Genomic DNA, 27,726 nt, shown 5'->3' with positions numbered 1-27,726 from the left:
TAGAAGTCAATGGGTGTCCCCCTCGCTCTGAGGTGGCCAGACCTGGCCCAGCTCTGTTAAGCACAGGTTGCCCGGCAGCCATGCCATCCCAAACTGGTACCTCTGGCGCCCCCTTGTGGCCTTGACAGGTGCAGCGGCTCCCAGAGGTGAGGGATGGAGTGGAGGGCAGGCACAGGGGGACACCCATTGAGGCCTCAAACTCAGCAGAGGGGTGCGGTCCGGCCACAAGGAGCTGTATCCAGAACTAATTTACTCAAAACTGGCTCCAAAGAAGAGAAAGGGGGAGCGAGGATTCTCACCCATTTTCCAAGCCTCCTAACAGGGCCACCCTCCCTCATTCGTTTCCTAACTTCTCAGGGCCACGCCCAGCCTGCTTGCACAGGATGACAGACAGGACTGGGCTGCCCTGTCGCTCCCACGCTGGACGGGACAGATGCTGCAGGGGGCCTCCTGGCAGCTCACCTCCACACAGGCTACGCTCACCCAGGCTATGGGCAGTGAGGCACGGAAAGCTGGCCGTGCAGTGCACTTTACTCAGGCCAGGGCCGCAGCCCCAGAGTGGCACCGCTGGCCTTCCAGGAAAAGGGAAGTCCAGCCTGTTGAACAGGCTCCTCCCCAACACACCCCCCCCCGCCCCCGTTATCTTCAGCTCTGCCTCTACCCTGCCTCTTCCCGTGGATTCATGCCGTCCACCCCAGGTTCTCAGAGTGTAAGTCCAGGTTTGGCCGGGAGGAGGGGCTCCCTGGAGTCGCTCAGCTCCGCTGCCAGTCTGGAGGCGGAGGCCAAGGCAAGTCCTGCCCCGAGTCTGAAGGGCCCTGAGACGAGATCCCCAGCCCGGAGAGGGTCGGCCCAGTCCGTTCACTTCCTGGTGCAGGGCGCTCAGCGGGCTCCCAGGACCCATCTCTATAGGGCTTCTCTTCCACGTGGCTGGTCTGCTCCAGAAGCCACTGCCGCTCCGGCTCACTCAGCGTCAGTCTGAGTGTCACCTCCTGGAAGACGCTGCTCACAGCCACCTAGGACAGCCAGAGAGATCGAAGCTGCAGCCACAAGTCCTAGCACCAGCGGGCCCTCCACCCAGACCCGGGCTTCACCTCCGGCCAGCCTCATCCTTACTTGCTCAAAATGAAGTTTCTGGAACATCCGGAGGCTCGGTTCATTTCCTTGCCCAATTTTAGCCTCAAACTTGGTCAGACCTAGCTTGGTCGCTCCTCCCAGAGGAGATCAGAAAGGGACAAGCTGCAGGAGGAAGGTCGCTCCAGCACCCTCCGCCCCACCTGTCCCAGTGTGCAGTGCAGGTACCCGTCACCCGTCTTCCCCACTCCCCCGCCTGCACCTCAGACCTGAAGAAGGCTCACTCCCCACATGCACTAGCCCTCGCCTGCGGCCTGGCCGCCTCTCCCCACGCGGTCTGCTCTGACTTCCTTACCGTAGGACATCATCATGAGCGCGGCCTCGGTGCCGAAGCCCCTGCCCCTGCAGCTGGGCTCTAGGAGAAAACGACAATCGTGGACACCGTGTGCCAGGCTCCAGGGCAGGCACAACAGCCGCGATCTCATTTAATCCGCACAATCCTGCCAAGTCCGTAAACACTATTCCCATTCTGCAGGTGAGGGCCAGAGGCACACGGAAGGTAAATGACTCCCCAAGGTCTCAGTGTGGAGCCACCCAGCAACCTGACCCCAAAAGCTGACCCTTTAACCTCAACGTGCTGCCTTGTGAGGAGTCGCACAGCCTCTTAGGAGAAGGCTCAGGACCAAGAAGGACACAGAGACTGCAGGGGCTCCTCCCAGCGCCTGGGAAGATGCTCCAGGGAAGATCAACTATTTTAGAGGATTCCCCCAGACCACCCCCAAAATAGGGGAGAGTGAAGTTCGGAGACCCTAAATCCAAAGGTTGGGTTCACACCCACGCAGAACACAGGAACAGAGTGACCCACAGGCTAACGGGGTGCCAAGTGGCAGTCTGCCCCAGCCAGGCGCTGGGCTCCCCAATGCCAGAGCCTCCCATTGAGGCCCTGGAGGTCCCTAGGCAGCTTCGGCTGCCTTAAGGTTCAGCAGATCCATGGCCCAGAAGGGAGGAAACGAACCTGCAATCATGACCTCAATCTCCCCCAAGGTGGGGTCCCCTAGATCTGTGAGGAAGAGGTTCACATCTCCCGCCATGCAGCTCTCTTCGGTGGTGCCTGGCTGGGCCTGCCACTTCGCTGCATCCAGCACAATGAAGGTACACTCTAAGGAGGGAGGCACAGGGTTATCGACATGCCCAGTGAGGCCAGTCTTCCTACCCAAGCCAGAGAACGAACTACCAGCGTCTCGGAGTCTGGCAGGAGAAAGGGGGGGCCAGAGCTAACTACAGCTGATTAAAAAGCCCTAAATCTGCCTCTTGCAGGAAATGGTGGCCTTCTCCAAACAGCAAGTGTATTTTCAGACAGCAGGGGACTCAAAGAAGAGCAGTAATCACACTGGGCTTGCAGCAAAGGATGTGAGGGGCCAGGGCCTCAATTACAACCACAGCCCAAAATACTTCCTTTAAATCCTCCCACGCCTGGCCCAGGGAGTGGGGGAGAGGACAAAAGTGTCCGCCACAGGGACCAGCTTCAGTGGCATCAGAGTGTGAGGGTTGCAAGCACCTTCCAGGCTTTTCACAGGTTTCTAGGCCTCAGCAGGGCTACAGCTGGGAAAGAACGGGAGGGACCCTGGAGGCTGCCTCTGGAGTCAGCCCTCCCACTCCCAGCCCAGCCCAGGATCTCGCTTCTCACTGTCCGCATCTTCCCGCCAGCTGCGCTGCATCGAATACTCCTGCTCCAGGGTCAGCGGCTCGGAGGCTGTCAAACGCTGCAGCTCCTCTGATTTCATCCACTCGTGGTACCTGCAGGGACAGAGGGGCGGCCTTCAGCAGGCAGGACTGACTCAGGAGCCCTGGGTCTGACACTGTGAGATGAAGAAACAGATGGCAGAAAGGAGAACCCCATCGGGCTAACTCAAGGGCTCAGAGAAGACCCAAGAAAAGGCGTATAGTTGCTCCTAAGGCAGAAGGCCAGAGGCACAAGACCTAGAGGCAGGCTAGACCTACAAGAGAACAGCAGGAGGGGTCAGTTCTATCTGTCCAGTTCCCCATCCTGTCTCTGGGGTCAGTGTGGGGGAGTGGTCTAAAGCCAAACATTCCTCGAATTCCTGAGGGGAAGACTATGGCAAGCTGACCGCTGCAAAGAAGGCTGGACAGATCTCCACAAAGGCTGGGCACAAGGAATCCCCAAAAAGAAAACTACCAGTAGAGAATACACCCCTACACCACCACCATTCCAGGCTACCAGACTTTGCCAACTGCCCTCCAAATAGCCCCACCCTGCAACTCAGTCCTGGCCTTTCAAAACAGGAGACAGGAAACCACCTCATCAGCTCAGTGTATGACAAGCTAACTTAAAGTCTCCAAGAACAGAATATTCACGGGCACCAAAGGAATGTCACTACTTCCCAATCAGGCGAGAAGACAATTTTGTTCTTACATTTAGTGTACATTAACTCATTCCTTGCTGAGAGGCCAAAAGAAGCTGAGAGGGCGAAAGGGAACAGCGGGGACAGGTGACTTCTTCCAGGGACGTCAGAGTCCTTTGCTTCACTGTTCACTTTTTCCTGCATGTCATTACCTCTCACACCAATGCTTCTCCTCGGAGGAGAGCCTCTGACATTGGGGCTGCACCTTGGAGAGCTGCCTTGCACCCATGTCGGGTGGGAACGGTTACCTGGGCACATGCTCTGCGGTGTAGGGTACCAGCACCACCTTCTTCCCCAGGAGCGAGACGTTCTGATTTAACCTCATGGTAGCAGCCTGAGGGAGGGGAGGGCAAAGACTTCAGGACCCTGAGTTTCCTCCCACTTAGGGTGGGAGCCCAGGCTCTCAACTCGCTGAATGCCTCCAGGGGCCGAGGTGTCCCGAAGAGCCTTTCCTTCGAAAGACTGCAGAGAACAGGGGCTCTAAACCCTTTGCGAGAAAGGCAGCCGGCTGGCGTCTTAAAGAGCCAAGACTGAGCTGCCATTCTGGCGGGTCCCTTCCGCCCCACCTCCCAGAACTTCGAAGCCTCCAACCCAAAGCTCCCATCACTAGCCCAGTCCTGAGACCCCGCCCCAGGATCAATTTCCAGCCTTGCCCTTCAACCTATTTCCAATCACCCTACTGGTCTCCGCCCTCCGTCTCCCACTTCCCAAGCCAGGTCACCAGGCCACTTCAGGGTAGGCGAACTCAAGTTCTCAGCCCCTTCCCCTATGTGCGGAGCTACAGGATACTCTTCTGTACCCTCACCCCGTACCCCAGCCACCGGGGTCCCCGGGCGGCCAAGTTCATACCCACTTCCCTCCAACGACAGCGTCCCTAAAAGAACGTGGGAGCCACCTCTTCCAACTAGCCCCGCGTCCCGACCCGGCCGACGGGCGCCCCGCCCGCACACGCTGGGCGCACGCCCCGCCCACTTCCGCCACGCAGACGGCAGCCGCCGGGGCCCAATCCCGGTCCCGCCCCCACGAGGCGCCCAATCAGCGCGCTGCACCCCGCCCGAAGCGCGCGTCAGCCAGGTGGGCTCCCGGCGCCGGCGCATGCGTGCTGTGGGCGCTGGTGCGGGACAGCTGGCGCCGGCAGCTGCCCAGGGGCTGGAGGCGGCGGCCGCGGCGGCCCGGAGCGCGCCACGCTGCAGGTAAGGGGACGCGCGCGACGGTGGGTGGGCTGGGGTGGCGCAGATTCCGGGTTCTCTCTGGAGGGAGGAAGAAGTCGGGGAGAGGCTCGGAACGAGGGCTCTTGAGAAGAGGGGGAGGCTTAAGGGTGGGGAGCCCTACGGCAGGGAGGGCAGAAAGCAGGTTAGGGGTTCAGGAAGTAGAGGCCCCATTAAAAAGGAGAGGCTTTGAGGCAAGAAGTTGGGTTGGAGGGCGACCTGGGAAAGCCCCCAGCCCCTCGTCCTAGGCGGAGGAGGCAGACAGTGACTTGGGCTGCCCTGTGCGGTAGTGAGCTCGCTGTTCCTGCATTAAATGGGGAGCAAGCGTCCAGTGTGGCAAGGGGGCGCTTGTGGTGGGTGAGGCTTAGTGGCTTCGAAGGCCTCTTATATGACTTGGGGTCTGAGCGGCATGGAATACGTTCCTGCCCTGCACAGCAAGGAAACACCAGCCAGGTGGGAGTCATCCCGGGAGACCTTCCCTCCGGCTGCCTTGTGACAGACGTGGAGACCTGGAGTATCTAGGGGGAGAGGGGTCTGCAGACCTGCCGCCACCTCCATCGAGGTCCCTCCGAAAGCTGACGTCTGCTCTTGTGCCTTAGGGAGCCGCAGCAGCCGCCGCCCCCGCGAGGAAGAAAGCTCCGCCCCGCCGACGCTCCCTTCCTCACTTTTGGAAATGGCGGGTGAAATCACAGAGACCGGGGAGCTCTATTCTCCCTACGTGAGTTTTACTTTCAGAACCCGTTTTGCCCACATGAGTTGCCCCTGGCTTCTGAGAAGCACTCTGCTCGCTGTGGACTGGCCTGGCGCGTGCCTAGACCCTGGGGAGAGCCGGGTGGGGGACCTCCATTCAGCAGCAGCCTTGTGTGGCTCAGTGTTAATGAGGCTCAGGTTTGTTCCCTTTTTTTTTTAATATATTTTCATTGATTTCATAGAGGAAGAGAGGGAGAGAGAAAAAGAAACATCAATGATGAGAAAGAATCATGGATTGGCTACCTCCTGCACGCCCCCTACTGGGGATCAAGCCCGCAACCCAGGCATGTGCCCTTGACGGGAATCGAACCCAGGACCCTTCCGTCTGCAGGCCGCTGCTCTATGCATTGAGCCAAACCGGCTAGGGCAGGTTTGTTCACTTTTTAGATGTTGATCAGAGAGTGGTCAAGAAAACTAAATTGACTTGCTGACCCTATTAATATTGACCTCAGGGCTGCTACCCCTACGCACGGTGCTGCCTGTCCTTCAAATGGACGGTGATTGACAGCTGTTGACTGGGTTTTGCTCATCTCAGCGGTTTGAAACTACTTGGGTTTTTAGCTGAATTTTAAGTTGCACAACGTTTATAGTCTTGGATGGCGTAAGAGGCAGAGAAAGCCCGCAGATGCTTCCAGTTACAGTTTGGTGGAGTCTGTAATTAGAACAACTGACATGATTGATTTCTCCGTCTTGGGTTTGTGTTACCCCCTACCTCGCTGCTCCCCTCCCCCCCACACACATACACTCAGTTTATCTTCTTTGTGTAATATAAGATTGGTCATGTTTACATCATGGAGTGCTCTTGCCTGAATAAGTACCTGGAGGATGGGAATAATCACAGGATTGACTCACGTTGCTACCAGGTATCAGGGAAAGCAGCACCGTCTTAAGTAGCGAGAGTTCTCTTTCTAGCCCTAGCCGGTTTTGCTCAGTGGGTAGAGCATCAGCCTGCAGACTGAAAGGTCCTTGGTTCGATTCTGGTCAAGGGCACATGCCTTGGTTGTGGGCTTGACCCCTAGTAGGGGGCGTGCAGGAGGCAGCCAATCAATGATTCCCTCTCATCATTGATGTTTCTAGCTCTCTTTCCCTCTCCCTCTCTGAAATCAATAAAAAAGTATATATATTTTTTTAAAAAGAGTCCTCTTTCTAGAACTTACCTAGCCTTTAACAGGCGCCCTGCTTTGCACTGCCCTTCCCAGCCTGGGAGGCGTGCTCTGTTCCTGTTAGCGTCCCAGCCTCTACAGCTGGTGTGATGGACGAGGAGGTACCTCTGAGAACAGCTGGAAAAGCCTCCACAGCAGGGTCTTCCCGCTGGCATGTGCCATCCGTGTGCAGCACGGAGGGAGCCTTCTTCGCCTCAGCAACGTCCCGGGGGGAGTCTGTCTTGAACTTGGAATGAACTGAGCCGTGTCCCTCTCATCTGAGCAGCTGTCCCGGCACACAGCCTTCTTTTGGCACCAGCAGGGAAGTGTCCACACTGTCCATACAGGTCATCAGGGTCCCTGCTGCTGCTCAGAACGTCCAAGAGCTTAGAGCTGAGTCATGTCTGTGACTGAGTTTGAGGAAGGAAAAAACTGATATGCTCACTTTTCTTGTGTCTCCAGCTGAAATGTAATCATTTCACATGTCAGCATGTGCCCACAGGACATTGGGCAGTGAAGCCTGAAGGCCTCCGTGGGTTCTGCTTTTTTAAAAATATATGTTTCTATTGATTTTAGAGAAAGAGGAAGGGAGATGGGATAGATGGAAACATCGAAGAGAGAGAAACATACATCCAGTGGTTGCCTCCTGCACGTCCCCTACTGGGGATTGAACCCACAACCTGGGCACGTGCATGGAATGACCCTCAACCACTGAGCAACACCGGCTGGGCTGCTTTTTTATATCTTTTTATCCTTCATTTCCTTTGTGTTCGGGGGTTTTTGAGGGCCTATTCTGGGCATTTGCCATCAACAACTGTGTGTATTCTCTTATCCTACGGGTAGGGAGAGATGGCCTGTGTTGAGAATGAGGTGGCATTTCCAGGACTTAGTGGTCAGGGTATGAGGAGAGAACATGCCTTCTTGCTGAGGTCTCCTTCACCCCGTCATCCTGGGAGAACAGTTCTTGATCCCCTGTGAGAGCAGGATCTGGGCTCAGTGGATAAGGAACCTCACAGAAGGGTGTAGGGGACAAGGCTCCAGCCATCTGGACCACACCGGCCAGGGCAAGGGTTGCTTCTTATAAAAGTGACAGAGAACACAGCTTCCGGGAGATCAGATGTTAGGCCATCCACGGGGCCTGGTCTGTTAGTGTCCTAAAAACCCTGCACCACGTTGAGTCCCCGTCACGTGCCCCAGGGCCCACGCCGTCCCACTGCCTGGCTGTGCTTCAGCCCGACCTGCCTTGACCGTACCTCCCTTCCCACCTCAGGCCTTTACCTAGAGGTTCTGCCCTGGCCCTGGGCCTGAGCGGCTCCCTCTCATCCTTCAGGTCCTGGCTGGAGTGTCACCACGAGCCCTTCCTGAGTGTCCTGTAGTTAAAGTGCTCCCGTCATCCTTTGTCACCGCGCCTGCGCCCTGCTTCTTTCCTTCAGGACACTTCTGCGAGGCGCTCGTCACTGTTCTCCTGTTGCCTCCCCCCCGACGTGAGGTCAAGGGCCCTGTCTGTCTGACTCAGTGTCCTCTCCCCAGCTCCTAGCACAGAGCCAGGCCCCTGGGAGGCTCTGGGAAGTGGCTGAATAGACGAGAGAATGAGCAGAACTGAGCTAGCTAAGGGCTCATTCCCACACTGGGATATACCAGCCTCGGCGCATTGAAATCAGCCAGCAAGAGGAAAAATTAGTGTGTCCTGCACACTCAGAGTAACTTGTGAAAAGCCAGCTCTGGGAACTTCCCGTTGGGAAGGCCAGGTGGGCTGTGTGTCCTGTTTCTCACCCGGCTGCCACCCTCGGGTTCTCCCGAGTGCACCCTGGGCCAGGGCTCCCAGCCGGGCGTCACATGGCAGTGTGTGGTGGTCCAATCAGGCGCCGTGGAAGACGAGCCAAACTTGTGTTCACCCTTCTGGGATCTGTCCATAAGATCACATGAAGACAATGATGCTTAAAACCAATGAAACTGGCTGAAACCGGTTTGGCTCAGTGGATAGAGCGTCGGGCTGCGGACTGAAGGGTCCCGGGTTTGATTCCGGTCAAGGGCATGTACCTTGGTTGCGGGCACATCCCCAATGGGAGGTGTGCAGGAGGCAGCTGATCGATGTGTCTCTCTCATCGATGTTTCTAACTCTCTATCCCTCTCCCTTCCTCTCTGTAAAATATCAATAAAATATATTAAAAAACAAACAAACAAACAAACAAAAAAACAATGAAACTGTCGGACTCGTGTCCGAGAGAGCCTGAGCGAGGTGCACGCACCCCGCTGAGGATTCCTGTCTTGAGGCTGTGTGCCAGGCCCGAGGCGTGAGGAACAGTTGTAATTAACGGAGCTGGAGTCGGGTTGGCGTGAATTAGAGTTGAGTTTAAACCCTGACGGCAGTGACCCTGCGCTTGCACCAAGGTTGGTTGCCAGGGACTAGCAGGAATGGGGAGCGGCTGCAGGTGGGGGCAGGGTTCCTTTTTGGGGTGATGAGGGGGAATTAGATGGTGATGCTGGTTGCACAACCTCATGAATACAATGAAAACCACTGAACTGTGTGTGTTAAAGGGGTGGATTTCGCGGCACGTGAATTCTATCTCAACTTTTTAAGAAAATCCCTGACATTCGTGTGGGAAGGAAGACAGGGACGGGGAAGCAGCAGGAATGTCGGGGTCCCCAAGGACGATGGCAGAATGGGTGGAGCGGAGGCCTGGGCCATGTGCCCAGCGAGCTAGGAAAAATGGAAGACCACGGTCTGGCTGGGCAAAGAGCTAACATCTGTGACGCAGCTCTGGATAACACGAAATGAGAGGTGGGATGTTGGCGTCTGGTCCCCAACATCCGGGTGCAGAGCAGGCCTGGTGAGCACCTGGGTGGAATGCTCCCTCCTTCCCTGCCTCCCTGTCTGGAGGCGGGCCTCCTGGCCGCCGTGGTCTTGCTGCCCCTGGGTCGTCCTTGGGCGCCGTTGCAGGGAGAGGTTAGTTCATGTCTGGGCTTGACTGTCGCTTCTGTGTGTCCCAGGTTGGACTGGTGTACATGTTTAACCTCATCGTGGGCACCGGCGCGCTCACCATGCCCAAGGCCTTTGCCTCTGCTGGGTGGCTTGTCAGCCTGTTCCTGCTGGTGTTCCTGGGCTTCATGAGGTAAGAGGCCGTCACTCGGGGCCGGGGGCCGGGGCAAAGCTGAGCAGCCTGTCCAGGAAGCGCAGGGAGGTGGGGAAGCGTCCTTGGGGGCAGGAAGATGTGGTGATGAGTCTCCAACAAGTTGCCCTGCGGGCGGGGGGTGGGGGGTGGATACAAAGGTCTCCAGTGCGACCAGCTAAACGGGAGACTGGAATGTCTCACGTGGTTCCTCCCCAGCCGGGGCGCCTCCCCTCATGTACATTCTTGAGAAAACACCACTGAGCCACAGGAAGAGAACCTGGCAGTTGTTGAAGGTGGCGGGGAAATCAGTTTGGGATGTAGAATTTGCTTAAGACAGTTCACGGAGTAAGCGGTGAACACACAGCACACGGGTACCCGGGTGTTGCCCTCACCTGCCTCGTGCCCGGCAGCACCCAGGAGGCCGGCGCCTCCCAGCCTTCCGGGGTCCTGCTCCCGGAGCCGCCTGTGGGGTGCCGGCAGGCAGGTCTGAGGCTGGTTAGCCCGTGCCCAGGCCGCTGAGGGACTCAGGACTAAGCCCTCTACCCCAGGTGGGAATCCACAAGCTCTAAAAAAGAGGTGGAAAGCCGAAACCGGTTTGGCTCAGTGGATAGAGCATCGGCCTGCAGACTGAGGGGTCCCGGGTTCGATTCCGGTGAAGGGCATGTACCTTGGTTGCGGGCACATCCCCAGTGGGAGGTGTGCAGGAGGCAGCTGATCGATGTTTCTCTCTCATCGATGTTTCTAGCTCTCTATCCCTCTCCCTTCCTCTCTGTAAAAAGTCAATAAAATATATTTAAAAAAAAAAAAATGAGGTGGGAGGCACCACCCGTAAACACCCCGGAGAGGTGACACCCGGTGACACCCGGTGGTTCTCAGGTGCTGGAACCCCGCTGAGCAGCACGGAGCCCTGCCCCGCCCTCCTTTCTGGTGGGAGACAGGCAGTGAGCAGTAAGATAATAAATAAGTAAACCACAGAGTAAGTTAGAAGGTGATGTAGTAACAGTGAGACAAAACCCCACAAACACAGTGTGGGGAGGCGGGTGATCACAGTTTCAGGTCAGTACTCGGGGGTCACGGAGGGCGGCACTTGAGCAGAGTGGAAGGAGAGAGGAGTGGAGGGAGGAAACATTGGTAGCTGAAGCCGACTAAGACCTTGAAGGGGCTCAGTGGGGTAGGAAAATGCCCGAGGTTTTCAGTTCGTTCATGCATTTTCTTTAGGGAGGTTTGGGGGCCAGCCTTGGTGCTGTTGGCTCCTAATTACGTACTGTGAGCCTTGGCCGCCGAGAGCCCCAAAAGCCCTTGTCCTTCTGTGACTCTGCTGTCCCTTCTAAAGGCCCTTCAGCACCGGCAGCCGTCTGAGTGGGGAGTGATTATTGGGGGCCACCATGCTCCCGCCATGCTCACCCCATTTATATTTGAACATGATCAATGAGTTGGCTTTGTGCAACCGTGAGAAGCCTCTTCACGCCTTAATGAAGATTGATTTTGATTTTGCTTCCAAAAAGAAGGGAAAATTCTAAAGCCTTAAAATGGTCACTTAGGCAGGATAATGAGAAACCGTCCTAGGAGATGCCGGGCTGGCTGCCACACCCTCCTCCTCCCCCCCTCCCGCACCGCCCCACCCCGAACCTGGAGTGGATGTGGATTTAACTCCTATTGCCCCTGCCACCTGACTGCTGGGCTGAGCAGTCCGCCTGGGGCAGGCGACAGCGCTCGGAGGGCTCAGGGTCCAGTCCAGCGGCAGAGCCGTGCTGTCCAGGTGGTGGCAGCAGGGACAGAGCCCTCCCTCAGGTCTGTGGCGGGAAGGCAGCCTCCCCTGTGCCTCCTGCCGACAGAAGCATCCGTGCGTCCCAGCTGTCGTCTCGGCCTCTCCGGTTTCTTTACGAGGAAGAGAACGGGTGATTTGTCACTGTAGTCTGACTTCTCAGCAAATGTCTGGTGCCGCCTCCCAGCCTCCCTTTTGATTGAGGCCATAAAAATGCAAGCTTATTTTCGTATTAGCCCGGTTATTAGGAAAGTCAAAACGCTCCGCCCCAAAAAGGGCGGCGAGGACAGGTTCCAGAGCCAAGTGATCTTTTTCAATTATCCTGCCTGTGCTCCGTCCTCAGCGTGTGTCATTGAGACTTGACCGCTTGCCTGTGTCCCAGCAAGGAGAGTGGAGGCTGCCTCTGCCCTTCCCGGCACCTTGCAGGCCCGTGAACCTGCCTCCTCTTCCTGACCGGGAGCACCAGGCGGGGTCTGTCCTCCCACCCCTGCCCCCAACAGGCCTCTTTTTGGTGTGTGGTACTGCATGGCCCTGTGTCGCCTCTCCCGTGCATCCGAAACACCTTTTACATGGGGACGGGGCCATCGAGGCAAGCACACGAGGCAGCCCATGTACACACACACACACACACACACACACACACACACACACTTTCGATCAGGCCAGACACACACACACACACACACACACACACACACACACACACACACACACACACACTTTCGATCAGGCCAGACCCATCGTGAGAGTTTCCCAGGAAACGGCTCCAAGGAGGGACAGTGCTTCGGTCAGGTTGTTGGTCCAGTCAGGTCTTTGAAACAACTTTTCCTTTTTCTTTGTCCTTCCTCCAACCCTCCTGCCTGTCTTTGGCGATCAACGCGTGGCCTTCCCCTGCAGCTTCGTGACGACGACCTTCGTGGTGGAGGCCATGGCCGCAGCCAACGCGCAGCTCCGCTGGAAGAGGATGGAGAACCACCAGGTGCGCCCATTGCCCTTGTCTCCGGGCCGTGCCTCCGTCCACTTGTGTGCCACTCATTGGCCAGTCCTTGCCCTCCCGACGCGTGGAGGACCCGTGTCCCCAGCGCTGGTAGGGACCCTGCCCCAGAGCAAAAAGCGTAGCGGCCACCTAAGCTCACAGAACGCCTGCAGCCTCTGCTCTTTCCAGTTTGCCTCCCGGGTCCTCCCCGCCCCACCTTGACCTAGCTCAGTCCCGCTGAGCGTCTGCACCAGGATCTGTGCTGTGGCCTCGGACCCGATGTCCGAGTGTGCCTGCGCCTTCTAATGTGACAAAGTGGACGTGTTGAGAGCTTCCCGATCAGATACCTTCCAGAAAGAAATAGCAAAGGAGGCAGGTGCTCTGTTGTCACGGGGTTTCCTGCAGTAACGGACTCCCTTTCCTTTGCTTGTTCCCCTCCTCCCTCCCGCACCCCGTCCTAGGAAGAAGACGACGACAACTCCTCCACAGCCTCTGACAGTGACAGTCTCGCCCAGGACAACTACGAGCGGGCAGAGAAACGGCCCATCCTCTCTGTGCGTAAGTCCTGGGGTTCCTGGCCAGCCTGCACTCCCCTGTGGCCCCAGGGTCCCTTTCCCATGGAGAGGACTGGGGGAGTCTCTGCAGAGACCCCGTGGCCGTTCTCCTTGCAGGCTCAGCACTTAGTGACACTTGCAGCTTGGGCAAGTTGCCTGACCTGGGCACCCCACCTTCCCACCTGTGCTGCCGATGTGGAAATAATGAAATCCCTGTTTCCGTGCTGGTGCACACTGCAAGTGCGAGTAAATCAAGGGTCTCTGAGTTCTCTCCTTCCTCCCGTCCCACTACACACACACACACACACACACACACACACACACACACACACTCGCACTGCACATGCCCGAGAGTCTGATCTCTGCTCTGGCCGAGCAAGGGCTAAGCGTCCTCCTTCTCACCCCACAACCAGCATCCCCCTGAGATCCTTTTCTAGGTATTTCGAACAATAAGCATTAGGAAAAGTTTTCTCAAGAGTTTAAATCGCGGGGATTTCATTATTCTGGAGAATTCTGAGCCCCGTAGCCCCTTCTAGAAGCCAAGTGAACCGACCTCCTCCTCTTCCTTGTCCTCTGGCTCCACAGAGAGACGCGGATCTCCGAACCTCTTTGAAATCACAGACCGGGTGGAAATGGGACAGATGGCCTCCATGTTCTTCAGTAAAGGTATACGTTATTTCCAAGGTGGGCGAGGGAGGGGGAGCTAGCACTTCCTTCCGGCCCCGGGCGCTTGGAATGAGGGTCCCACCTGGACCGTGGGATGGGGCAGGCGATGGGAGGAGCGATTGCTGACCCGCTCCCAGTGCTCCCAGTGCTCCGAGGAGCCAGCTTGCCGAGAGACCTGGGCGGCTTCAGGTGGTTGCCTTGGATTCCTCTTGGTCATCGGCGTTAGGAATAGAGAGGCGCTGCTTGTCTTCTGCTGGACATAGGTCGGCGGTCCTAAGCAGCTGTCCAAGGAAGGGGACCCACGGAGGCCGGCTGGTCACTTTGTGCCTCTTGCTTGATTGCCTCTGACTTGTCTCTCTGCTTCTGGACTCTTCTGTGTGGAACAACCCAGCGGTAGGCTTTGCTGCGTGTGTTTCTGTCTCTTCCCGGTGGCCAGCAGAGGGCGCTAGGAGCCCGTGCACAGGGCTTCTGGCTGGGATCTGAGCGTTTTAGAACCTCTCCCCACGCTCTACCTGCACAAGTCTGGGGATTCCTGGCCCTTCCCTTCAGGGGCTTGGCTACAAGCTGACGGGATCCAACCGAGCTCAGGTGCTGGCTTGTTGGGTGTTTCACCGAAACGTCTTACACCTCCGTGGCAAATCTCGTTCTTTCGGAAGAGGAGCAGTGTAAGCGTTTCGTTTTTTAACGCTCAGACCTGTTTTTCCTTCGTAGAGTCAGACACATCTGAAATCCTTGCCTTTGCAGTTCCCCTGGGAGGTTTTCTGCCCCTTTGCCGGAGCCCCTGGTTGCAAAGGGGGGCATCGCCACCCGTTCTTTGCCGTTTTGAACGTGGCTGTATAACGTAGAGCTGGGGTGGGGGTGGGACTGTAGAATCTGGGAGCTTCTTGCTGCTCTTTAGGACACTGAGTGTTCTCTTTCCCACTGGTGGTGTGATTGGACTGTCTAGTGCAAAAGATTGTCATCCTCAGGCAAAGGTGGCCCGAGCGTCTGCTCCCATCCCCCGTGCCAGCCTCACAGAGGGTTTCCAGGATTCATGAAAACCAGATCGGTCGTGTCTGCCCACTTCTGTGTCGATTTGTTCCGTTTCTGCCTCTCCCCGCCTCACTAGACTAAGATAAGAGATCATAATTACGTCTCCCCGGGAACCATACGCGGTCTCCTTCCAAATGCAAGCTTTTGAAATAAAATGCACATTAGAGCCTGGCCGGTGTGGCTCAGTGATTGAGTGTCAACCTATGAACCAAGAGGTCAGGGTTCAATTCCGGGTCAGAGCACAAACCCGGGTTGCGGGCTCAATCTCCAGGCTGGGGGTGTGCAGGAGGCTACCAGCCAATGATTCTTTCCCATCCTTGATATTTCTCTCTCTCCCTCCCTCTCCCTTCCTTTCTGAAATCAATAGAAATATATGTTTTAAAAGCACATTGGAGGGCCGACACTTACTTTTAAACCTCCTTTCTGATTTGCGTGTTTGGTAGTCCGCGCTGACTTCTTTAAGAATTCTAGGAACTCGTGGTTTGGTTTTGTCTTCCCGCCCCGTGTGCTAGGCTCCTGGTTTACCTCAACTGAGTAGGAAGTCAGCACCTCCGTGTGCGAGCAGCGCCCACTGAGAGGACTGTCTCCGTCGGCTCCGGTGTCCATTCGGCAGCGCCGTCTGGGCCAGATCACCCTTTGTCAGGGGCCTGTCCCGTGCGTAGCGGGTGCTGAGTTGCGTTTCTGCCCTCTGCACACTAGTTGCCAGCAGCCCCTCCCCGTTAGGACATCGTCAGATGCCCCTAGTAGGGGTTGCAGGACAAAATTGCGCCCCCCCCCCCCCCCGTCGAAAACCACTGCTCTGCTCTATCCCAATTCACAGAGTGTCACTACCACCCTCACCAAAGGCCGCCACCCCCCTCAGAATGAGCCCAGCCTCACCTCTGTCGTTAGGAATGCCTGGCCTCGTCATTGCTGTCCTCTCAGGAAATTCATTGATCTCCCAACATTTTGTGTCTAGTAATGAAATTCATTGATCAGGGAGGGCCAGTGGCAGTTTATAAACAGAGCTGACCCCGGATTCGGTGGCAGGTGAAGGAGAGGCTGGGGTAGGGGGGCCTCCCCACAGAAAGACAAGCTGGGGCACAGGCTGTCCTTGGAGCCTGGGTGTGAGTGGCAGGCGGTCCGCGGGGGCCACTGAGCTTGGACAGTGAGGCTGTCTGAGGCCCTCCTGGGCTCTTTCAAGGTCTGTTTTTTCCTGGTCTTTTCTCCCCACCCCCCCAGACTCCTAGGAGCAGAACTGACCTCAGACAGCCCAGGAGGAACATGTCCCGGCTTTCCCCTGGGGGCCCCGGAGGCTTTTCTGAGCCGCCGGCATCAGGAGGGAGCTGTCACTTCATTTTTTCTGTTTCCCGTGAAGCCAGCCGCTTGAGATCAGTAACATCAAAATGAGCCGTCAGTCTGAACGGAGGTTGAGACTGGCTGTCGGGCTGTGACCCTGGGGCTGCAGGGCCCAGACCTTTCTTCCGCGTCTTAATAGCTGGAGGCACAGCGGGCGTTGGGTGCTGGTGGAGTCCTCACTGTACGGGATTGGAGGCCATCAGGGTGTTGGGAAGTGAGACCAATGGGATCAGGACCAGAGCCTGCACTCCCAGCTGCAGGACGGGAGACCAGGGTTCGCCCCTGCACAGAGAACCCCATGCGCCCTGCCAATGCCAGCATCCTCCCTGGCGACATTTCATAAGGAGAGTGGCCCACCCGGACCACCGCTCCTGCCGCTGCCTCTCTCAGCACCTCTCCTTGCACGCCTGGCCTCTCCGCCCCCATCCCTCCCCTCCCCCTCCGGGGCTTGGCCATTGGTCTTTGGAAATCGAGGGCTTTTACCCTCTCGATTGTAGCTTTAGCAGCAGGGCCTTCTGTTACCTTCTCTGCTTTTCAGTTCCTTGGTCGCCGTCTTCTGTCTCAGAGCCTGGGCTTGGCTGTAAAGGGGGCCCTGGCCCAGGGGCCTCACCCAGGACATCTCTTCTCCTTCTCCTCCCTCTCCTCCCTCACCTCCCTCTCCACCCCTTCCTCAGACACCCTGTCCCGAGCCTGAAGGGGCCTCTGGTTCCTCCCCAGCCAGTCCACGCCTCTCACTCACCTGGCGCCTGTCTGGATCCGGAGGCTCTCCAACCTTCCCAGCCTCACCTAGCCCCTCTCGGGTGAACGTTGTGAGCAGATGTGTCTCCTGCCTGCATTCCAGTGTAGCTTTGGGGTCATTTTCTCCTTCTTTTTGGAGAGAATAGGAGCCAGGAGAACCCAAAGCTATGGGAGGGGGAGAAGCTGAGTCCTCAAAAAAAGAATGCAGATGCTCCTGTGTCTGCCTGACCGGTGACTTTGTTCCTTCCAGTGGGGGTCAACCTGTTCTATTTCTGCATCATCATTTACCTGTACGGGGACCTGGCCATCTACGCTGCCGCCGTGCCCTTCTCCCTCATGCAGGTGTCCTGGTGAGTGTCCCCCTCGTGTCGCCACATGGGCTTCCTGGGGCGGTCGGGGCAGGGTTTTCAGGGTACAAACACAACACCGAGTGAATCCGTCAGCATGACCCACCCAGCTATGCATACTGTCCTTCAGAGACCCACTCCACAGCTGTCCCCTGCCCTGCCCCATCGGGAAGGTGGCGGGGAGTCCCCTGGGGGGTCCTGACGGTGATGCATGCCCTAAAACCCAGGAATATGCCATTTGTGAAAAGTCAGATTGTTGGACCAAAAGCAGCTGGGGGGGGGGGGGGGCGGGGCGGGGGCTCAGTGGTTGCTGATGATTAATAATGTGACCTTCTGTGTGCTTCCAGCCAAGCAGGGAGGGCCACTCTGAGCCACTGTTCTCTTTATCAGCAGCGCCACTGGCAACGACTCCTGCGGTGTGGAGGCCGACACCAAGTACAATGACACGGACCTGTGCTGGGGGCGCCTGCGCCGAGTGGACGTCTACCGCATCTACTTGGTGAGTGGCCTGGCGCCTGCCCGCGGCTCTGCCCTGCCCGGGCGTGTGGGCTGCCTCTAGCCTCTGGCACAACCCTCCCGGGAGAATGGTCTGCGTGGCTCCCCACTCTGCTCATTCCTGGGGCCTCGGTCCTGGGCAGAAAGTGGATCGTGTCACTAAGACTCTGGCCCCAGAGTGTCCTGGCGACCAGGCCTCCGTCGTACGTGGTCCGGAGTTGGCATTCCAATCATGGCCAAGTCCATGGCGGCGAGCGTAGCTCGGGTTTGGAGGGGCAGTCTTAGCAAAGCCCCGTCGGAGTGAGTGCCAGGGCGACTTTTCTGGAGACGTCCATGCTTTGACCTCCCTCCTGGCCAGCCCGGGAGCATACGGTGGACACCAGGTTTCCCGCGGGCAGGCAGGCCGGAGCCATGCTAACTGGCTCTCCAGGGGGACCCCGGAGGCTTTTCTGAGCCACCAGCCTTCCCTGCCATCTGAGCTCCCCGTCTTCCCTGCTCCCCGCTGGCTTCCCTGCTCCCCGCCCCCCGCCGACAAGGGAAGATGATGAATCTCCAGGCTCCTTCTTGATTGCTTTGTGCCATGGGCGGGGGCGGAGGGGAGGAGAAGTAATAAGATACAAAACCAGACAGTTATTTATCTCTGCCTGCTTTGCGGGCGGGACTCAGAAATGTTTCTCTTTGCCTTTTGCAGTATCTATTAATATTCTGCTTCCTCTTGGTCCTCAGCCCTGACACAAATTTAGGTGTGCTAGGTGACACACAGTTTGACACGTGGCCACTTAGCTGATTTGGAGAGAGCTGAGCAGTTCGGGGAGCTGGCCTCTTAACTTAATTACGCCTACCCTGGCGAAGGTTTGCGCAGGCCCTGCCAGCTGTGTCGTTCGGGTCTGAATTCGTTAACCGCCCCCCCCCCACCCCCCCGGGGCTGCTGGGTGGTTGTCCTGCCTTCCCCACCCCCACCCCAGAGACCTACCAGAGGAGTCCTGTGGCCCAGACCCTGAGAGAGAAGTTTTCCCCTCTGCATTTCTGGAGCCGGCGGGTGGTCCGTGTTTCTTCTCTCCCACATTCGGCTCTGGCTAGGAATTGATCTTTTAGGGGAAATGCATCTGAGCTCCCCCTTCCGCAGGCCTGCTGGTAATTTGGTAGCGAACTGATCTCCTACCCCCCTTCCCTGCCTTCCCACCTTGGGGGTGGGCAGAGGAACTGGGTGGGGCAGCCAGGAGAGCCCAGGTCTGTTAGCCGCTTAGCATTACAACGGACAGTGATGGATAACATTAGCAAAAGTACCAGGAAGTGTAGCAAGCCATCTGGATCTCTAACTGGCACGGGCAGGCTCACCACAGACACGGAGCACCTGGGCAGAGGGAGCGCATGGGCAGAGGGGCGACGCAGAGCCCCTCGGGTGGGTCTTCCTAGGAGGCCGCTGGCCTCTTGTGCGGACTCTGCCCGGCACATCCCCCTCCCACAGCAAAAGAGATACGGAGCCTGGGAATCTTGGCTGCTGCCATTGGCCGGGTGAATTATTTAGAAGCATCGTTACTGTCTTCCTCAGTTGTTCCTTCACGTCTTCCTGTAAACCTTCCACGTGCTGGAAGCCTCGCTCCCTGAATCGCAATAACTCTGACCGAACAGAAGGAACCTTCAGGAAAGCAGACGGGCATTAATTACTGCCTTCACCGCCCAGATACGTGCTTATAGCTCCTACAGCTAATTGCCACCAGGCCGGCAAAAGCTGTGGAAACAGGACGGGGAGGGCGAGCGGACATGGCCTGTTCTCTCTGGGCTACTGCTACCTCCCTCCTTCCCGGCTCACTGCCGGGGCTCGGGGCTGCTCGAAGGTCTGCAGTCCCCCGTGCTCTTTCCCCGCTTTGGAGAGATGCATGGCAGGTGGGCCGTGCCTTCGTCTGCAGAGTCACTTCACAGCTTTGCGTGTGACTCCCAGGTCCCTGGCTGCTGCAGAACAGTGTCTCCCGACCCCAAGTACTGGGTGCTCTGCGTCCCTTTTTCTGAGATGCGAGGGGCAGAGCAAGTGGAGAAGGGGTTGGCAGGTGTGGGTTCCTTCTTGGGTCCTGGGCTCTCTGTTGCCCATAATAATGGCATCTTCCCCCGCGGCCTCTTTGGATCATGGGGGACCGAGGTCGCCCTTCCCCTTGCCCCCAGTCACCCTCGATCAGGAGGTTGTCCTTCCCTTCCAGAGACGCCTGTGCCCCTCTCTACCAGCTGTTTCCGACTTTGCTGCCAGCCAGGCTTCACCCAAGTGTCAGGCAAGGCAGCGAGTGAACTTACAAGCGCCCTTCTGACCCCGGCACAGCCCTCTCTCTGTCCTGGGCAGACGGTGCACCTGTCTGGGTCTGCATGTTTGAAAGGGCCTCCTAATGACCACTTCTTCATTGCCATTCCGGGACAGTATGTTCCGGGGGATAAAGGTACAGGCTTTCATTTTGCGGTTTAATTTTCAGAGCCTGCTGCGGTGCACGTGCAGAATGAGAATATTGGGGTATTAACTCCGGGTGCAGCGTCAGGACCACACAGGGAGGGAGCTTTCTCTCCCAGCAGCTCCCAGTCCCCTCTCCAAGCCCTTGACCTTAACGAATGGAAAATTCCTCCTCCCCTCCCCCACCCGGCGACCTCCGCCCACGTCCTTTGGGTGCAGTGCAGCCGACATGCGTCAGTCTCTCCCTCTCCCTCCTCGGAGTGGCCACATCACAGGGTGCTGGGAGGTGGGGGTCCTGTGAGTCACGTGTGCTCCCCAGGGTGCCCCAGCAAGTGGCCGCAGCTGGAGCCAGCAGTGACCTGGGCACTGTTATAAGGACCCATGAGAACTGACATCAGGACCTACTTTCCGGCCTCGGCCGTCTCAGGACCCCACCCGGCGCCCCTCCTGTTCCTTTGAAGGATCAACTAGCAAAGTGCTCTTTCATACCCGCAACCTTGCCTCCGGGCTAGGGTATCTTGGGATGCTTTCTGCAGAGCTTCTGCGGCTTGATAGCAAACAAAGCCAGAATTTAGCATTTCATTTCTTCCTCTGCAGTGAGCAGGGGCCGGGGACCATGGTGAAGTGCTAGGATGGTACGTAAATCAGTCCCGTCCAGGCTCGGACTGCCCTCAGTGCTCGGGAACCAGAACATGGGTCGCAGTCCCCGAGAGTCAAGGACACGGCCAAGTGTTCCTGTTTCATTTCCTCATACCCACAGTGCTTCCCAGCCGGCTCTTCACCGCCTCTGCCCAGGGCCTGGGCCCCGTCACTGCCTCCGCCTTCACAGTGTCAGAGGAAAGCCTAGGGGGACAGTGGGACTCACCCAGTGCTGAAGGCTCCTGGCCATTCACAGGAGCGGCATCCACCATTCACAGGTGGACAGGGGCTGCTGGGTCACTGGCAGCCCAGCAGGCACAGGCCGGGCAGAGCTGGGAGCGCAGATGGCAGAAGGGAGCTCATCCCGGATGGAGACCCGGCCGCACTGGGCGGTACTGAGCGGGGGGCCCTCGTAGGCTGCCTTGGAACTGGGCAAGGTCACCCTGCCTTGAATGCAGGAGCTGTGAGACCCACCTTCAGGGCATGGGCGAGCAGGGAGAGAGATGCAGCCTGCAGGTACCCGGCCAGGGACCCCGCCACCCTCTGCGGGACAGAGGGGTTCTCCCCAGACTCCCTCCAGAAATGCCCCTGAAGAAGCAGGGTGTGTGTTGGGGGCCGAGGGAAAGTTCTGTCTGCTGGACTCTCTTCCTAGAGCAGATAGTCTGGGAACCGGCCCAAGGTAACATCGGAAGGGTCCCCTGGCCTTCCCTGAGAATCCTGGATTCTCTTTCTCTGCCAGGAGGCGTGTCCCCTGATTCCATCTTGGGTTCTTCTTACTTGGCGACACTTGGCACTGTCCACTTGCAACACTTAAAACAGTGTGCAGTCCGTTTTTTCAAACCAGCTGGTTTTTTCCCAAAACAGTGCTGTTTGAGGGGAACACATCCTTGGGGGCGTGTCTAAGGGAGCAGTGCACCCTGGGCAGTGAGTGGTGTGCCAGGCCGTGACTGGTCCTTCCTGCTGGGGTTTGTCTTGCATTGGCGTAGCACGTTGCCAGCTACCTTCTCGTTTCTGATTTGGTCCTCGGGCCATGCAGTAAGGTCCGTGACATCTCATCCCATTTTACAGCAGAAAAAGCTGAGGCGTGGAGGCTGTGACTTCCCCTGGGGCCACGGAGCTGAGGCAGAGACCGCGGCCCAGCTCCCTGGCCTCTCAGCCACGTCCTCTGGCCCGGGTGACATAGACCTGCTCAGCTAGCAGGGCAGCCCCGCTGCCAGGCCCAGGTTGGAGGGGGCCGGTCGCACCTGGGCCTCAGCCCTTGGCGCTTGACGTTTGTGGAGGGCTGGGGCGACGCTGCCCGAGGACGGTGCCTGTGCAGTGATCCGCGTCCGCACATCCTGTGTGTCGCCGGATTGATTAGCTGTCGCTCCTACCGCCCCTCGCTCGGCTCCTAGATAGTGACGCGGCGTTGGAATAGAAGGCGCCTTCCCAAGGACGTTTCCCTCCCTGCCACGTCTCCCTCTGTTCTTTCAGCACCGCCGCCGTGCCCCGGGGCTGTGACATCTGCTAAGAAGTGGGTCACCGCTGCCATCACTTGAATGTGTATTCTTACTGGTTATGGGGCAGAAGGTGGCCTCGAGGCCTCAGGACCAGTGAGGGGGAAGGTTTGTGTGGAACAGGTTTCGGCAACGGCAGTGACTTCATAATTCGTGGAGACTCGGGGATACTGCTGTACACCTGCGGGGGCAGGTGCCCCAGAGCACAGCTCCAGCAGGACACGGCATGAATGCTGCCCCTGTTTGCACGGTGTCGGGGACCTGGAGTGGAATGAAGCCCCATGAGCTAGAAAGGTGCCCCCCACTGGAGGCTAGCAGGACTGGCAGGACAGTGAGCTGTCCTCATGGGGGCATCTGGTGGGGTGGCTGAGTCTGCAAACAGCAGGATCCTACGCTCAGTGAACGGCCAGGGCCGGTGGCAGCTTCCCTCTCTTGCTGGCAACCGCCCACCCCCCCCAACATGAAGCAAGCCGAGAGGAGATTCCAGGCTGCCTGGGGCTGGAGGGTGTTGCCTACAGGGGCTGGGGCATCCGAGCACCTCCTTCAGAGGGTGCCTGTTTGGGGACCTCCCAGGGAGGCCCACCGTGTTTCTTGCCCTTCCATTCCTTCCTCCCACAATGCACTTCTTGTCAGCTCCTCCTCGTTCAGTTCTGGAGGCTCCGGAGAGGGCGGTGTGGTCTTGCCTCTCACTCTTCTCCCCACTTGCCCGTGGGAAGATGCCAGTCACGCCGGGCGGCCACTGCAGGTGTGGCAAGCGGAGCGGCTCTCCTGGCCGCGCGCCTGCCTGGCCAACCCCAGGAGCGGGCCTGCAGTGTCTTCTGCCAGCTCCTCTGGCCTGTGTGGGCGTGACCTCTGGGAGGACCCCCGTCCCCGTGTGCAGCCCCCCCCGCCACTTGCTGACCCTCTGCTTTCATCTCATGATCCTGGGTCTCCAGAAGAATGAATTTCTGCCCACACCCCAAAATGCGTGCACCCACTACCCAAACAGTCCACTCTGGTGTTGAGTGAACTCGAACTTCAACCAGCGACCAGCACTCAGATTGAAATGATTGACGTTAAAGGATTAGCTGGTCTCTTCCTTTTTCAAGAAAATCAATAATACAGGGACAGGCGAGCATTTTTCTTTCTGTCTGTCTTTTTTTTTTTTTTTTTTTTTTCCTGTGGAGCTGTCTGTATATCGTCCCCGGAGTGGCTCCTTGTGGCTCGGTGTGCTTCCCAGCCCCCGCCTTTCCAAATGAAATTCCGACTGCTCTGTCACTCACCCCAGCGCCGGGCTTTGTCGAGCACACTCTGGCCAAGGGACCTCTTGAGTCCCCACTATCTCATCACCCCACTGCTGCTGCTCGGTGGGTCTGGGCACCGCCGCCAGTCCTTCCCCGGTGCCTGCCCAGCTGCCGCCGAGCATTGCTCTGGACCAGCCCCACCTTTCCCAGGAAGCCAGGGGCGCACCTCCCTGAGCCCGTCACCACCGTCTGGGCGCCTGTGGGTGTTTAGCCCTCGCTCCCTCCAGCTCAGTGAGAGGTTGTTCTCTGCCATGGTCGGTACCTGCCACACCAGCTTAGAGGACGATGCTCAACCCCCGCGCCCCTTTCTCCACGCTCCCAGCAAAGACACCGGGTTATGGGAACCTGGGTCACAAGCCCGTGGGCGTGGTTTCTGCTGGACAATCCCCCGCCCCTCCCCCAGGCCTCAGACGCTGTCCTTTGTCCTGAGTGGAGGGCCTGCTGGGTAAAGGAAACGTGGTTCTGGCTCCTGAATTTTCTCCCAGACCCCGTGTAAGTGCCTCCCTGTCTCCGTTGTCTGGAAAGTAATGAGGACACCTTGCAAATACCACGCGCCTGAAGCAAGCCGGCTTTATTCCTGAGCGCATGGGGAAATGTCCGTTTGACTTGTCTAGCTTCTCACCCTTCCTCCTGTCCCCATCCTTGTGCCATAACCTTGCCGCCGCCCCAGGCATACTCAGCCTTACTCAGCGACGCTTAATAAACCCCATTATGTGAATATCCAAGTGCAGAAAACAAACTAGGGGGGGTGGTGATTTGTTACAAGATGATTCGTTACTTTATAGAAGGGCTCGCCACAAGTTCCTCTTCAGCACTTAGTTCCCCTCGTGCGTTTAAAATGTTATTCTGTGGAAATGGAGCCTTTATAAAGTGGACGCTCAGAAGCCCGGCTCTTGTCCAGGGAGGTATCCACATGTTCATGCGCAAAGCTGCAGAAACCTGAGCCCCCATTCCTGCAGAAATAGGCATCGCCGGCAGCCCGCCGGCAAGAGAGCGCCGGGGATGCACGCCCGGGGCCGGGAGGGCTCCGTGAGCCTAAGGACACGCCCACGGCCACGGCCATGCTCACGCACAGGCCAGTTTGGTTGGGAAGCTTCCAAACCAGTCTCCGTGGGGAGTGTCATCCCTGCGGAGACCTTCTGCGCTGCGCTTTTTCACAGCCGTTTTTATCGCACTTCACACCAGTCCCAGGCAGCCCGGAGCTTGAGGCTCGAGCCTTCCCGATCAGGGAGTCGGCCCGTGGGGTGCAAGCCTGGTGCTCCTGGTCGTTGACCCGTGCGTGGTCCGTCTTTTCCCCTCGGAAGCTGCTCCAGGGTCACTCCTGCTGCGCTGCCGCCAGGCTGTCTCCCCTCGGCGGCCCTCCGCTTCCACGCCTCCCGTTCCTGGGCCGGGAGCTAGAAATGGCTTTGAAGGAAATGTCCTGGTCGTTGCTTTCAGATCCCCTGCTCCCCTCCACACACACACCCCTTTTTTTTGCTTTATTTTCCCCAAAATGCAGGGAAAAACTATAGTCTAAAAAGGATCCAGCAGCCTCTTCGTAGTTCTAAGTCATCTGGAATGTCCTTAAATATTTTGTGCTAACTAGAATGAGAACGATGCCACGCCGTTTCCCTCCCCCGGCTCCGTGTCTCTCTGATGCTCGGCTCTGTGGATGAGTGCAGGGCCCTCGCGAAGGCCCTGCAGCGTTCCGTGGGGCCGTGCCGCTCCCCGAACGCAGCGCGCTCTGCCTTCCAGGGTGTCTGTTAGAAGCGGAATCCGGTGTCTTTCTGAATGGTGCCCCAGGGCCTCGGCAATAATTGTTTAATTAAATAAAGCACTCATTCCAAAGTAATAACCGTGCCCCTCCGTGAGGCTGGCTTCCTAGCCAGCAGCCTGCCTTGCAGACCGTGCAGAGAATAAAAGTGTCTCTGGGCACGTTCTCCAGTCTGCAGGCTGGCCCCGAGGGCACAGCGGAGCGAAGAACCCCAGAGGGTCCACAGGAGCTAGCAGGAAGGTGCCTGGGGCGTGGGCATGATGGGCATGAGGCGGAGATGAGCAATTAGGGTGCATATTAATGACTAATTGCTGATTAATTAGCATGAGCTCCGGATGCCGTGTGGATTAGCCGAGAGTAGACCAAGGTCCATTTTAAAAAGCCTGCAAGAGCAGAGGGAGGTGCTGCGGGGGAGTTGCTGAGCAGATGCTCTGTGGCAAGTGTGAACCAGGGGCACGGGGCGCGGCAGGGCATGGTGGGTTTGCCAGGGGGAGAACTTCCTGGTGGCGCGATTGAGATGTTCTCTGGAAACCGTGACAAGATCAGGGAAGAGGCTGCGGGGCCAGGTGCTGGGTGCTGCCCGGGGCTGGAGGACACACACACACACACACACAGCCTGGGGCATCCCAGCAGTTCTGGCACCTTCCTCCTCACCAATGCGGGCGGGTCACCGGCCTCAGGAGCCCGGCCCTGCTCTTGCCCTTCCCCCAGGTCAGGAGTAGGAGCCTCCACTGTGTCTCAGAGTTTGGTTCCAGGACCAACTGGCATGAGAACACCTTCAGGCTCTGGTTAGAAGTAGAGATTCCGGGGTCTCCCCCCAGGCCCCAGTGTAGCAGAATCTCAGGCTGCAGGGCCAGGAATCTGCGTTTGGACCAGTTCTGAGGAGGGTCCCCTAGAGGACCCCTCGCAGGTGTAAATGGTCCTGTCGGCCTGGCTTCCCTTGGAGAAGGCCTGGCTTCCCTTGGAGAACGGCTGCCTGCCGCAGTGTATCTGTGAAGGCAGCGGCCAGAGGCCTCCTGGGCCTTGCCCCTACCGGGACAGACGGTGGCCGGGCCTCCAGCCTGGCGTTACTAGTAACCCCTGGGGTCCATGCCTCCGGCACTCGGTGCAGACAGAACAGCTTCGCCTGCTCCGATCAGACGCTTCCAGATGGCGTGTCCCTAGAGGAAAGGGCTCCAGCACCATCCCTTTGGCAGTAGCTGCCTTGGTACCTGGGATGGACAAGTCCCTCTGGGGTTCCTGCAGATGGTGCTCTGGTCACTGCCCATCCACAAGGGAGGAAGCTGGGGGCTGTTAGTGGAGTGTCTTGTAGCCACTTCCACAGAGCAGTTAATCAGCTGGCCGGCGTGCTGTCTCCTGCCTTCCCACCTCCAAGGTTACTCAGTGCCGGCAAAGACTCCTGTTCCAATCCCGCTCTGTTTGGGTCTATTTCGAGGTCGCACGTCAGCGGGGGAAGGGGTGGAGCCAGCTGGGCTCCTGTGTTCTGGGCACCTGACTCCCTTCCCTCCCTGCCCCCAGCTCCAGCTCGGCACCCCCACCGCCACCGCCCTTCCCGCACAGAGACAGCGGTAGAGCTAGAGCAAGTGAGGAAGGGAAGGAGCGAGAGCATCTGCAGCGATCACCTGGCACCTCTCCTCGAGTGGCTCCAACACCAGGCAGCTGAGGTGACAGAGAGCGATGGCTCTGCCTCCTCACAGACACCACAGGCAATCAGATTCCTATGGGAAACTAGAGATGCAGACAGACAGCCCTGCAGGCTGAGGCCCATGGGGCGCCCACACCGCTCATCCCCAAGATGTCTGAGCAGCGGATTCCTGGCAGTCAGGTGGTGGCGAGGGGCGGGGGTGGGGGAGCTTTTTTCCAAGGGGACTGAGGGGCAGGATTGATGGCCCAGAGGCTCCCCACCCCACCCCCCGTCACTCATGACACAGTCCATGGGGTACAGAGCGCTCCCCGACCTACCTGTTCCCTAGTCCTGTTGTTCTAAGGACCAGCTGACCCCCCACCCCGCGGCCGTTCCCAGCCCCGAGTCACGTGGCCAGGCACGATGAATTCCTCCAGCTTCCTCTGTGCAGGGCAGCCACCCACCTCCTCCCAGGCCAGCCCTCCAGGAACAGCCCTGGGGGGCAATCCGTGGGCCCATGCTCTCCCTTGGTTGGCATTCTGCCTAAATAGACCAAGACACGGCTAGTGTGATTCTCCACGCAAGGTTTTAGTGGCTAAAAGTGAGAGCCAGTAAACCGAGCCTCGGTCCCGGGGAAGTTTCTGTCTTTGCATCTGCTCCCTCGGCCCATGGAGGGGAGCGAGGTCGCTGCTCTCTCTGAGCTTCCAAACTCCCCGCCGGGAAAGTCCAGCCTCCCCTACAAGACCCGTTTCCTTTTGCCACAGAGGGTTTATCACCGCCTGCCCTGGACATGGCACCTTCCTTGCTCCGGTCCCCTGGGGCTGGCTGCAGGGACTTGAGGGCGTAGTCACTCATTTATCACCGCAGCCCAGCTGGAGG

The 27,726-nt window shown here is 58.1% G+C and overlaps 2 protein-coding genes across 7 annotated transcripts in view; one reads left to right on the top strand and one right to left on the bottom strand.

Moving 5' to 3' along the window:
• Positions 1 to 231: 231 nt before the first annotated feature.
• Positions 232 to 4,467, bottom strand: NAT9 (N-acetyltransferase 9). 3 transcript variants are annotated; one of them, XM_080680525.1, is made up of 7 exons: positions 4,344 to 4,464; positions 3,743 to 3,828; positions 2,759 to 2,868; positions 2,087 to 2,230; positions 1,427 to 1,486; positions 1,114 to 1,208; positions 232 to 1,013 (listed from the first exon to the last, which is right to left on the bottom strand). In XM_080680525.1, exons 2-7 carry the CDS (start codon positions 3,817 to 3,819, stop codon positions 753 to 755), a joined length of 747 nt encoding a protein of 248 aa, XP_080536651.1. In that variant the 5' UTR covers positions 3,820 to 3,828; positions 4,344 to 4,464; the 3' UTR covers positions 232 to 752. The 3 variants fall into 3 exon arrangements, 2 of the variants coding, with proteins under 2 accessions (XP_080536651.1, XP_080536652.1); XR_013961227.1 differs by having other exon boundaries at positions 235 to 1,013; positions 1,114 to 1,236; positions 4,344 to 4,467; XM_080680526.1 differs by lacking the exon at positions 1,114 to 1,208 and having other exon boundaries at positions 235 to 1,013.
• A 106-nt stretch (positions 4,468 to 4,573) lies between these two features.
• The window catches only part of TMEM104 (transmembrane protein 104), a 39,832-nt gene continuing 16,679 nt past the window's right edge, over positions 4,574 to 27,726 (top strand). Inside the window, exons 1-8 of one of the 4 annotated variants that reach the window (XM_080678719.1) lie at positions 4,574 to 4,687; positions 5,302 to 5,420; positions 9,586 to 9,707; positions 12,370 to 12,451; positions 12,910 to 13,002; positions 13,588 to 13,668; positions 17,027 to 17,126; positions 17,517 to 17,622. In XM_080678719.1, coding sequence (XP_080534845.1) covers positions 5,376 to 5,420; positions 9,586 to 9,707; positions 12,370 to 12,451; positions 12,910 to 13,002; positions 13,588 to 13,668; positions 17,027 to 17,126; positions 17,517 to 17,622 — 629 coding nt within the window. In that variant the 5' untranslated portion in view covers positions 4,574 to 4,687; positions 5,302 to 5,375. Of the gene's footprint in view, positions 4,688 to 5,301; positions 5,421 to 9,585; positions 9,708 to 12,369; positions 12,452 to 12,909; positions 13,007 to 13,587; positions 13,669 to 17,026; positions 17,127 to 17,513; positions 17,623 to 27,726 lie in introns of all 4 variants that reach the window. The other 3 variants (XM_080678718.1, XM_080678721.1, XM_080678720.1) reach the window with 3 other exon arrangements.

This window comes from Plecotus auritus (genome assembly GCF_963455305.1).
Source record: "Plecotus auritus genome assembly, chromosome: 7".
NCBI lineage: Eukaryota > Metazoa > Chordata > Mammalia > Chiroptera > Vespertilionidae > Plecotus > Plecotus auritus.
The sequence above is the reverse complement of the archived record's forward strand: the minus strand, read 5'-3'. Positions and strand labels throughout refer to the sequence as shown.

Bases quoted from the DNA above. Each gene is read 5' to 3' on its own strand.
- NAT9 (XM_080680525.1), bottom strand. From the start codon at position 3,819: ATGAGGTTAAATCAGAACGTCTCGCTCCTGGGGAAGAAGGTGGTGCTG. The intron at 1,209-1,426 runs GTAAGGAAGTCA...CTCCTCTGGGAG, and splicing joins GCTCATGATGATGTCCTACG to GAGCGACCAAGCTAGGTCTG. The intron at 1,014-1,113 runs GTAAGGATGAGG...TGGCTGTCCTAG, and splicing joins AGAAACTTCATTTTGAGCAA to GTGGCTGTGAGCAGCGTCTT.